The sequence below is a fragment of the Papilio xuthus genome, unplaced genomic scaffold, assembly GCF_000836235.2.
Source record: "Papilio xuthus unplaced genomic scaffold, Pxut_1.1 DF827135.1, whole genome shotgun sequence".
Taxonomy (NCBI): domain Eukaryota; kingdom Metazoa; phylum Arthropoda; class Insecta; order Lepidoptera; family Papilionidae; genus Papilio; species Papilio xuthus.
Window position 1 is genome coordinate 795865 of NW_013531514.1, and position 11672 is coordinate 807536.

An 11672-nucleotide genomic window follows, 5' to 3' on the forward strand; every position below is an offset into this window, starting at 1 on the left:
CCAAATCAGTACGTTTTTTTGAAGAGGTGCGCGCTAAAAAAATTAACTTAGCCATAAATGGCCCAGATTGCGCATATCTCTCCGTTTTACTGGTTAAATTACATTATAATTATTCTCCAGATATTTGATAAATAAAACAGAAACTTTCAATGTAAATACTTAAAAGGTTCCAACGAAATATTTTTGGATTTGTCGATAAAAATTTTACATTTGGAATACAATAAAATACCAAGTAAAATATAAAATCAGGTAACAGCTTAACAGGTTATTTTCTTAGTTAACTTTAAAAAATGGTTCATAAAAATAATCCAAAGGTACACATAATTAAGATTTTAACAAAAATAAATCTAACTTTTTCACGTATTCAAACGTTGCAATAACTGTCACCATGACATTTTAATGCCATTGTCACTTTTCCGTTTCCACCACATCGTTAGATGTTGAATTTTATTTAAATTAATTTACAATTTTTCTTAAATAAAACCATGGCTGATAGTGAAACGCAAAACGGTCCTGGTGATCAGCCGCAAGAGAAATCAGCAAAACAGTTAGAGAAAGAGGCCAAGAAAGCTGCAAAATTGGAAAAACTTAAAGCCAAGTTGGACAAGAAAAGTTCAGCGCCAGCTGTTCAGAAAGATAAGCCCGAGGTATGGTAATTAAATGCGAAATTATACTAGTATTAAAACCTATTCGATATTTCTGTTGTAAACCCTGTAGTGTGTGATAAAGGTTTTAAAATTATCAATAGGTTAGACTTCCTGGTGAAAGGATTCTTTCGCGATTTATAAGCGATTGCATCATTCATTTTCTATCAAATAAATTATTTTAATAAGAAATTAAATAATGAGCACTTGAATACTTATAATAAAAATATTTTGTTTTTTAGAAAAAAGCTAAAGAAACAAAAGAGAGTGCAGTTTATTCTGCTAATACAGCTCCGGGAGATAAAAAAGATATAAATGGACCAATGCCGGATGCTTACAGTCCTCAGTATGTTGAAGCTGCATGGTATGCATGGTGGGAGAAACAGGGATTCTTTAAGCCTGAATATGGGGTAAGCAAAATGATCAAGTGTAACTAAAATGAGAACATGGAATGGTATAATGAACTAGTTGTTTCAATATGTATGTATTCTGTTCTTTTACAGAGAAAATCTGTACTGGAGCCTAATCCCAAAGGCAAATTTGTGATGGTCATTCCACCTCCTAATGTAACTGGTACTCTTCATCTTGGACATGCATTAACTAATGCCGTTGAAGACGCTATCACCAGGTGGCATAGGTAAGTTATCAAGATGCAGTTTTAAACTTTGAACCCATAATTTTTATACTCAATTATGGGTTCAAAGTTTAAAACATCATTCATATTTTTTTTAGAATGAATGGAAGAACAACCCTATGGAATCCGGGCTGTGACCACGCTGGTATTGCAACACAAGTGGTGGTAGAGAAGAAAGTTTGGAGAGAAGAGAAGAAGACGAGACATGATCTAGGGAGAGATGAGTTTATTAAACGAGTTTGGGACTGGAAGAATGAGTAAGTGAAGAGCATAGTTTTTTTTGCAATGTTCAAAATTTATGATCTTGATGTTCCTACTGCTTGTTTGCCCCCTCTTTTTGAAAAAAAGACAAACACTCGCATGGTTAAAACTATGAAATTATTAGCTGTCTCCCGCGACTCCATCCGCGCGGGATTAAAAATAGATGTTGGCCGATTCTCAGACCTACTCAATATGCTCACAAAATTTCATGAAAATTGGTCAAGCCGTTTCGGAGGAGTATGGAAACGAAAATTGTGACACGAGAATTTTAATAAAAACATTTATTTAATAGTGTTATGTTAATCATAATTTATGTTTATAGAAAAGGTGATCGAATCTATTCCCAGCTTCGGTCTTTGGGTTCATCATTTGATTGGTCCCGAGTGAGATTTACGATGGATCCGTCGATGTGTCGTGCGGTGAATGAGGCGTTTATACGACTTCATGACGCGGGCGACATCTACCGAGCGAATAGATTGGTCAACTGGTCGTGTGCGCTGAAGAGTGCTATATCTGATATTGAAGTAGATAAAGTGGAACTTACAGGAAGAACTATGCTCAGTATACCGGGATATGATCAAAAAGTAATTACAAGTTTAAATAATAATTAACTTAACTAGTTTAATTTAAAGTAAATACGGTAACAATTTATAAAAAAGTAATGGTTGATCCCAGTTAAGCATAAGCAGATTTACCTTTCTTTTTTAAGCTTTTTATAGCATTAAATATAGCTTTTCTCACTCAGGGGTAATATAGAACTCTAATCCGTAAAGAATTTTTTTACTTTGGGCTATTAATTTATAAGTTTTATTATAAACAGAAAAAAAATTATATATCGTGTTTATATTTATTGCAAATTTATGATTTGTATTATTTGCTCTAGGTGGAGTTTGGAGTGCTAGTGTTGTTTGCATACAAAGCAGAGGATTCTGGTGAAGAGGTGGTAGTTGCTACGACTCGTGTGGAAACAATGTTGGGAGATGTTGCAGTAGCAGTTCATCCGGAAGATGCTAGGTTTGTAATACAATCAATATTATACTATGAGAAACTGTCGCTCTTGACTCCGTCTGCATTGAATAAAAAAAATCCAGACTATGTCCTACATTTATGTCAAATTACAGAGACATCCATGCAGTTGTTCCGGAGATGCCTTCTAACAAACATCCATACATTTGCATTTATAATAGTAGTAAAGTTATTGTAATGTTTACTTTCAACTTTGGCTAATATTGTTACGGGTTAAGTATTCTTTGGTATGAAAAATGTATACAAAGGGTCTTTTTATGTAACTATTTTATTCTTCAGGTACAAACATTTAATTGGCAAGAATTTGGTGCATCCGATAGTGAATAGGAAACTACCTGTGATTGCAGATGAATATGTGGATATGAACTTTGGAACTGGTGATTATAAAATACTTTATGTTTGTTCCAATCAACCCTCGGTTTCAGAGACCAAAATCTATATTTAAAACATATTGCTATCTCTGTTTTATTAAAAATGACGATATGTTTTATTTAGAGGTTTTGGTCTTAGAACCCCATGGTAAGTTACATTTATGAATGCTTTTTTTTACAAATAGGTGCTGTTAAAATAACTCCTGCACATGATCCTAATGATTACGAGATTGGTAAGCGACACGACTTGCCTTTCATCACTGTCTTTGATGATGAAGGAGTGATGCTGGATAACTGTGGACCATTTGCTGTAAGTACATATGCAACATATACTAAACTAGCTGTTGAATAAAAAGAAAACTTAATAATTAGCCTTCCAAATTACCTAATATCAGCACAATCCAATCAGCTGTTATGGAGATAACTACTAACAAATATTTGTCTGTCCATCCATCCAAACATTCGAATTTGAAATATTAGTAAGATTATTGTTACACTCGTAAATGGTGTGACTGGCTCTTGTTATATGTATACAGGATGTCCCAAAAGGTTACGTACGTAGGAAGGGGGATGATATGGGTGGTCACAAGGGTCACCAGAAAAAAAAAAAGTTCCCCTCTGGGTATTAAAAAAATAAATGGGATTTTTTAAAAACTTAAAAATTTTACACCTTCTGAGGCAATTTTGTAACCAATGACCTACAAATATTGCTACATTAAAAAAAAGCTATTATGTTATCGTCAATAACCCTTTATCAAAAAAAAAAAACAATACAACTAACAAAGATTTTAAAGAAAATTAAAATTGCCCCTAAAAGGTGTAAAATTTTTAAGTTTTTAAAAAATTCCATTTATTTTTTTTAATACCCAGAGGGGAATTTTTATTTTATTTTTCTGGTGACCCTTATGACCACCCCTATCACCCCCCTTCCTATGTACGTAACCTTTTGGGACATCCTGTATATAGCATAGACGAAACCTGATAAGCACGAGTCATTGTCCGGATCCCAAGCCCCATAAAAGAGAAAACTCTAGCATATCCAGGTTTGATGTATATGGAAATTATTCACTGACTATTTAAATATGTAATTCTGTGGTTTCTTTGTTATTTATAATTATTTGATGATATGTTAGGGCAAGCGTCGCTTCCACGTGCGGCGGGAGATCATCAAGACATTGGAAGGGTTGAAGTTGTACAAGGAGACGAAGGAGCACGCGATGGTGGTGCCGCTCTGCAGCAGATCCAAGGATGTTGTGGAGCCCATGCTGAAGCCACAATGGTAAGAGCATATGATTTAAAGAAACAATATTTCTTATTTAAAAATTTCACTTACCGTGGGTTTCCAAGACCAGAATTAATTAATATTTGAAATTGTATTAAAATGGCTACACTCACAGTGTTGCCCTGTACTGGTTTACGATGTTTCAAATAATTTTATTTAAAACTAGCGGTTGCCCACGACTTAGTCAACGTAGCCTACAATATGCGACTATTCTGGGTATAATCTGGAACAAACGCGGCTTTGAGGACAGACAAACAGATATAAAAATAGTATTTTCTTACCACAGAAACAAATACATATATTTTTTTCGATATTACATACAGACATTCCAATTTTGTTAATATGTATAAATTCACACTAATTTTTGCAGGTACATAAAATGTGACACAATGGCAGCGGACGCTATCAAGGCTGTGAAGGATGGCGAGCTGAAGATAATACCTGATGCGCACGAGAAGACCTGGTACCACTGGATGGAGAACATCCGCGACTGGTGCATCTCGCGACAGCTCTGGTGGGGACACCGCATTCCTGCCTACAGGGTCACATTGCCTCAGGTCAGTAATGTTGAGATAAATTCATTTATTTAAAACTACAAAGTCAAACGTAAATTCTATAATTTATATAACCAATCCAAAAAAACCATAGACTAAGTAACTTCGGATTGTTACGGAGAAATAAAATTGTTGAGTAATTAGTGAAGTTTGTAAATCATGCCAGTAAGACAGTAGTGCACAAAATCAGCGCTGGTATACTGGCACCATGTAAACACTCACTGGCGCTAGTGAGTCCATACTGTACTATTACTGGCATAATGTAAATGTGCATAATGAATTTTGCCAACACGGAGTTTCGCCTGACAAGAGATAATTTTTAAACATTCTTTACAGTATGATTATCGATTTTTAGTTGAAAAGGAATCGATTCTGATAATATCTGCAACAAAGGCTGTAAGATAAACGATTTTTGTTATAAATATCGATATGTACGTTGTTGAAACGTATCGTGATACGTAGAGGCAGGGCGAAGTGCGGGTGGGCGGGGCGGCGCGGCGCAGACGCACGCGCTCCGGACGCAAGAAGAGGGGCCGCGCGCGCCCACCTCCGCCCCACACTGCACTTGTACGTCTACAATAACCCATGCTAATATTGCATGTTTTTGTGTTCTGCTTTTTATATAGCACTTATTAATTTTTACACATAACTTGTTTTATTTATCTATAAGGTAGGTATGTCATTATTTTCAAAAATCATCATCAGCTCACTATAAGTCACCACTGAGGGACTCGGTCCCTACCTTAACTTACGGGCTACGGGTACGGAAGAATGCGCGAGCGTACTCGTAACCCGGCCATATGGCGAGGAGGAGGGTCTGAGGGGTTTTAGTGGGTAGGGGTAACTAGGATATAGTCAACCATGCTGACCCAGTGCGGGTTGACTTTACACATATCTTTAAATTTTCTTCACAGCTATGTACAGGTTGCATCACGATATTTTCCTTCACCATAAGAACATTGGATAAATGTACATATGTAAATCGAAAACACATCGGTACATCGAGATACGAACTCAGGACCTCCAGTTTACATTTCAAGTGCTTGACCCCTGCCTGACGCTCTTATTATTGTCGGCGATTTTCAAAATTCCATTGATTAATTTTTATTTGCGCTTGTATTGTTTGGTCTTTGTGTTTATTGTAGCAGTCATAGTAAATATTATAAAATTAATATGTAAAATATTAATTTTTCTAATAATACAGAAGCAAGAAGAACTATGGGTGTCAGCACATACAGAGGAAGAGGCGCTGGAAAAAGCCTCAGTCAAATTCCAAGTGGGTAAAGAACTGATCTCACTGAAAAGAGATGAAGATGTTCTTGATACCTGGTTCTCTTCCGGTCTCTTCCCCTTCTCCATATTCGGATGGCCAGACCAGACTGAAGATTTGCAGGTAATTTTATTATCATCTAATCATATGACCTTTATAAACGGACTGGCTATGGTATATCATGTAATATTTTGTTCCTATTTGATTTTCGCAATTTTGAAGCATTTGTAAGCAATCGCTTATTTATGTGTGAATGCGATAGATTTATGTTGATTGTGTTTCCAGGCATTTTATCCAGGTACACTGTTGGAGACGGGACATGATATCCTATTCTTCTGGGTGGCAAGAATGGTCTTCTTTGGTCAACGGCTGATGGGGAAATTACCATTCAAGTGAGTTTTTAAATATAAATAGTACTTTGAACATATGAATTTAAATAAATTTTTATGTTTATTTTTTTTTTAATTTTTTGCCTAGTTTAAACCATATCATTTGTGTTCTAGTTAATTTTGACTGATGCAACTTTGTAATAATATTTATTTGACATGATTTTAATAAATATGTAACCGAAATTTGGAAAAACATAAGCAATTGTGTAGTTCTGACTTCAAAAAATGTCCTGTTACAAGGTTAAGTTATTTGATTTTGATGTAGTGTCTACTGATAAATGGATTGGCTATAAGTTATAGTACTTTGTGCCTATTTGATATTCACCATTTTGGTAATAAAGCGAATTGTAGCGGTGGTGTGGATTCGAACTAATAATATCTGTCCCGCAACATCAATAGGCGCGTTTAAATCGGAACGTATCAAAGCTGTAATTTCCAAGCAGTCGCCTATCCATTTATGAAGGTGACAGATTAAAATGGCCCACTTATATACTTGCATATTTTAGAGAGATCTACCTCCACCCAATGGTGCGTGACGCTCACGGACGTAAAATGTCCAAGTCGCTGGGGAATGTAATAGACCCGGTGGATGTGGTGCGAGGTGTGACGCTGCAGCAGCTGCACGATCAGCTGCAGGACTCCAACCTGGACCCCAAGGAGATAGAGAAGGCCAAGCTCGGACAGAAGCAGGACTACCCTAATGGGATACCTGAATGCGGTACTGATGCCTTGAGGTGAGAGAACAGCACATTTGACAAAACTACTTATTTAAAGTTGGTTTCTGAAACCGAAATCTCTGTATAAAACATATCTACATCACTGTCATTAATTGACGAATTAGAGATAGCAATATGTCTGAAGCGGTGATTTCAGTCTTAGAAACCCACCGTTAAAAACTATTCACGTGTAGTTGCCGGTATCGGCAATGATTTTGGAAGTTTTTTCTTGTACATTGTTACTTAAAATCTCTCACACTCACAATATCTCTCTATTTTCCTTATTTTTTTTTACACCTTTTATTTCAACTTAACAATATAAAAAAACTACAAAGCAAGTAAATTGCCAGAAAGAGCAAATGTTATCAAATATCTGTTGTAGGTTCGCTCTATGCGCGATGACGCAAGGTCGTGACCTGAACCTGGACATCCTGCGCGTGCAGGGCTACCGCTTCTTCTGCAACAAACTCTGGAATGCCACCAAGTTCGCGCTCATGTACTTCCCCAATGAAACCAAGTATAACGTGAGTGCAAAGTTTCCTTATATCTGTGGTATATCATCAATTTTCCAACAAAATTATAAAAGTCTCGTGTTTATGATCATTTAAGTAACTTACGAAGTAAAGAGTAAGAAAGTATTAGGATTCAATATAGAATTTATTTACTTTTATTTATTAATTATATAGCAGGCTTTATGATGCGATGTCGGAGTAGTTCCTTATTGTTTCGATCTGAATTGTGAAGTTTTTATAATCAAAAAATAATTAAAAAGTAGAAATTAAATTAAAAATTTTGGATATAGCAACACTGAGTTAGCAGTGTTACCATTACCTTGATTATTTCGTACCAACAGAAATATTTTTTTTGTGTACAGGTACACTCGAGTAGTCTCCCCGCTCTATCAGCAATGGACCGCTGGATGTTGTCGCGGCTGGCGCTGGCCGTGCAGAAGGTGAACGCTGGCTTCCAGCAGTACGACTTCCCTGCAGCCACCACGCACTGTTACAACCTCTGGCTGTATGACCTATGTGACGTCTACTTGGTAACGATATAAAAATGATTTTTTTTTTGTAACATTTTGTTTATGGTAAGCTTGTAGGGTAATCAATGTAGATTTTTTGCCTATTTTTTGGCAATTTTTCTTAATTCTAGATGCAACACTGGCTTCAAAACACGAATATCAAAACAATATTTTTGCAACAGCCTGTAATGATACTTTCTGAAAATTCGTCAAATTGTAAAAAATCTTGACAGCTGTTAATTTTTTGTACAGGAATATCTGAAGCCTGTGTTCGCGACAGGGTCTGAAGATGAGAAGGCGGGAGCACGGCAGACTCTGTACACGACGTTGGAGTACGGATTGAAGCTGCTCAGCCCGTTCATGCCGTTTGTCACCGAGGAGTTGTACCAGCGGCTGCCCAGAGCTGATACATCCTGCCCTTCTATATGTGTAGCTAGTTATCCTATGGTGAGTAAAAGGCAGTTCTTTTGAATAACAAAGTGAATATTATGACGTCATAGCTGTCAGATCAAAAAAGGTAAGGTTAGTAAAATAGATGTTTTAAAGAATATTTTTGACAGTTGAAGGTCATTGACGCGCACATTTTATATTAAATATATGTTCATATGCATTGTTTCAGAACTTTTTTTTACATAAAAACTGTACTTTTTTGGCATATTAAAATCATTGACTTGTAGTTTTTGAGTCCTAAAAAAATAAAAGGTAATACAAATATTTACTTTCAATTATTCTAGGAGGCAGACACACCATGGCGATCGGAAGAATTAGAATCAGATGTGGATACAGTACTGAAGATGGTACATCTCATTCGGTCAACTCGGTCTGAGTACAACCTGACCAACAAACAGAAGACCACGGCCCACGTCATCATCTCACCAGAGCTGAATGTAGAACATCTAAAGGCGCTGATGAGGAGTCTACAGTCATTAGCTAACAGTGAACTGAGCGATGAACAGCCACCTACAGGATGTTCCATACTTACTGTCTCTGATAAAATTGAAGTGCATCTGGTGCTCAAGGTAACTATTTATACTTACAATAATAAGAAAGCAAAGTATTGCAATTTACTCGATTTAAATAAAAACCCATTCTCTTTAATAACATTTGTTTTTGAATTAAAATAAATAACTATCGGTGAAACACTCTGTATAAGTATGAAATTGATGTTACGGTAAATTTTTTACTTGGTAATTTTTATCTCCATACATAGTTATTTATTTCATCTAATTCTAATTAATACATTTCTTATTTAAATTAATTACTAATTTTAACGGTACATGTTATCAGGGTCTGATAGATCCTCAGAAAGAGATTGCAAAGCTTGAAAAGAAGAAGGAATCGTTGTCACAAACTATTAGCAAGCTCCAACAAGCTATGGCGGCAGATGACTACTCTGTTAAAGTACCCGCAGAAGTACAGAAGACGAACACTGAAAAACTCTCCCAGTCACAGGGAGAATTAGAAAAATTAGATAAAGCTATGGCAACACTCAAACTAATGTAATACAGATTATGTCATATAAGAATTTAAATGTCAGTTACTTATTTGTATAACTTGATTGTCTTGTGGATTAATTAATAAAGTAATAATGCATTTTGTAATAACTAAGTATTCTAATGTGTTCATTTCTCATGGAACATCACAATAATTTATTTGTTGCGTTGATTCATCCGAATATTTAATTTTGTTTTTTATCGTGGTATGGCGATTGTAATCTAAATAAGAATCTAATTATCTGTAAATATTGCAGTGAGCAGTTTAAATGAATATATCATGTCCAATATGATGTAAATTTGACAAGCCCTTCATTATTTATGTTTTTTAATAAAATGTTTTAGTCAATGTGTTGTTTTATTTATAACACCAGAGATCAGATTATAATTTATGGCTATATGGTTTGGACAAAAAGCCACGGTCGTCGTACTTGTGTTTAGGTAAAATATCTCGAAAGCACAAACATTCATATATCATCGTTGATCACAATTAGCAATAAAATAATCAACAGCCGGACTCAGCGTTTTTTTTTAAATATTTTTATTGTCTTGAAACAATTCACAATAATTTTTTTATAAAGTTTTATTTCGTTCTCCTTCTGAACGATAAGAAACTGTCCAATAATATGTCAATGTCAAAAATTTTTGGTTATGTTTTTAAAATTGAATGTCATGTTTTTGATTTTGGATTTTCTTGAAATTATACAAAGAAAAGTGAGTTATTGTTAGCTCTTGTTTACATATTAAATAATTTTCTTTATATCAACCTTAATTGTTGAACATTGCGGAAAACTTCGAAGCTTTAAAATGGAATTTCCCTCACTCGGAGAGCACTGCCAAAATGAAGAATGTAAACAAAAAGACTTTCTACCATTGCAATGTAAATGTGGTAAGGTGTACTGCCGAGAACACTTTGGTGAACATTGTACCTCAGGTCTTTGTGAAATGGCTCCAAAACCGAAAGATGTCAATTTAAAGAATGACGATGAAATATTTCGATGTTCAAGCAAAGGTTGTAAAAAGGGAAATTTACATGAGATGTTGTGCAGCAAATGCAATAAACATTATTGCATTGAACATAGGTTTCATCCGTAAGTTTCTTTAATTGAATGTTCATATTTTTAATGTTTTAAAGTATTTGCTAATTTATAAGATAGGGTTCGGATTTTTCGTTGTTTTCTTTAATTTTTTAAATTTTAGATCATGCCCTGAAATAGATGACGAGACAATGGCATTAAAAATAGAACAGTTTGAAGCACCGAGGAAGCAATTTCATGAAGCCAACAAACACTTGCAACAAAAGGTAATCTATTATATAAAAAAAACTTTAAAATTGATACACATTTACTATTATATACTATATATTTATTACAGATAACAGAAAACATAAGAAAAGCTTTACAATCATCGGCAAAAGTTAAAACCGCAACAAAAATCCATCTCATGAGAATAAAACAAAAGGCTTTAGGACCAAAATCAATACCACTTCCAGAAAGAGTATATTTTTCTATAAAAAAACCTATAAACATTGATGTAAAATCTGTTAAAATAATAACAGATGTAAATAATGTAGAGCTAATTGAAACTTTAACTTTGGATCCAGATTTAAAAGATACAATTCCGGTATTTATTAGTTCAAAATGGTCACTCGGTAGAGCACTCGATAGTATATGTGATAGTTGTAATATTAAAAATGATAATAATAAGTTTGGTGATATAAAACTCAGAGTTTTCAGACAGTTAGATGGTTACTGTATAAGTCCTTTGAAGATGGATGTGGAAATCAGTGATTTATTAAGAAATGAAATTTTAGTAGAAGGTGATAAATTAATCTTAGAGTATATTAGTAATACTGTATTGAATAATTTGGATGAAAATTCACATATATTCTTGTTAAGTTAAATAAATAGATAGCATTTAGTAATATGAAAATGATATATAAACACGGCTAAACACTCACGTATATACGTCCGGTGCCGGCACCGTCAGTGAGCTGAGGGCCGCGTCCGCG

General features: G+C 34.8%; 2 protein-coding genes across 3 annotated transcripts; both read left to right on the forward strand.

Moving 5' to 3' along the window:
• The first annotated feature begins 415 nt into the window (after nt 1-415).
• On the forward strand, nt 416-10010 carry ValRS (Valyl-tRNA synthetase). 2 transcript variants are annotated; one of them, XM_013314698.1, is made up of 19 exons: nt 416-647; nt 887-1054; nt 1148-1281; nt 1377-1535; nt 1862-2123; nt 2423-2553; nt 2845-2942; nt 3122-3246; nt 4070-4215; nt 4589-4775; nt 5235-5339; nt 5977-6165; nt 6328-6434; nt 6938-7165; nt 7530-7671; nt 8022-8189; nt 8421-8615; nt 8903-9187; nt 9456-10010. In XM_013314698.1, the coding sequence occupies exons 1-19, from the start codon at nt 486-488 to the stop codon at nt 9669-9671; spliced, it is 3207 nt and encodes a 1068-aa protein (XP_013170152.1). In that variant the 5' UTR covers nt 416-485; the 3' UTR covers nt 9672-10010. The 2 variants fall into 2 exon arrangements, with proteins under 2 accessions (XP_013170152.1, XP_013170153.1); XM_013314699.1 differs by lacking the exon at nt 5235-5339.
• Nucleotides 10011-10348: 338 nt separating this feature from the next.
• On the forward strand, nt 10349-11628 carry LOC106119625 (AN1-type zinc finger protein 1). Its single transcript, XM_013314673.1, has 3 exons — nt 10349-10752; nt 10862-10964; nt 11036-11628. Exons 1-3 carry the CDS (start codon nt 10469-10471, stop codon nt 11561-11563), a joined length of 915 nt encoding a protein of 304 aa, XP_013170127.1. The 5' UTR covers nt 10349-10468; the 3' UTR covers nt 11564-11628.
• Nucleotides 11629-11672: the final 44 nt, after the last annotated feature.

What these genes read in the sequence shown, in the direction of transcription:
- LOC106119625 (XM_013314673.1), top strand. Translation starts at nt 10,469, where the DNA reads ATGGAATTTCCCTCACTCGGAGAGCACTGCCAAAATGAAGAATGTAAA. An exon ending in ATTGAACATAGGTTTCATCC is followed by an intron (nt 10,753 to 10,861) that starts GTAAGTTTCTTT and finishes TTTAAATTTTAG; the next exon opens with ATCATGCCCTGAAATAGATG. An exon ending in ACAAACACTTGCAACAAAAG is followed by an intron (nt 10,965 to 11,035) that starts GTAATCTATTAT and finishes TATTTATTACAG; the next exon opens with ATAACAGAAAACATAAGAAA.
- ValRS (XM_013314698.1), top strand. Translation starts at nt 486, where the DNA reads ATGGCTGATAGTGAAACGCAAAACGGTCCTGGTGATCAGCCGCAAGAG. An exon ending in TCTTTAAGCCTGAATATGGG is followed by an intron (nt 1,055 to 1,147) that starts GTAAGCAAAATG and finishes GTTCTTTTACAG; the next exon opens with AGAAAATCTGTACTGGAGCC. An exon ending in TACCGGGATATGATCAAAAA is followed by an intron (nt 2,124 to 2,422) that starts GTAATTACAAGT and finishes TATTTGCTCTAG; the next exon opens with GTGGAGTTTGGAGTGCTAGT.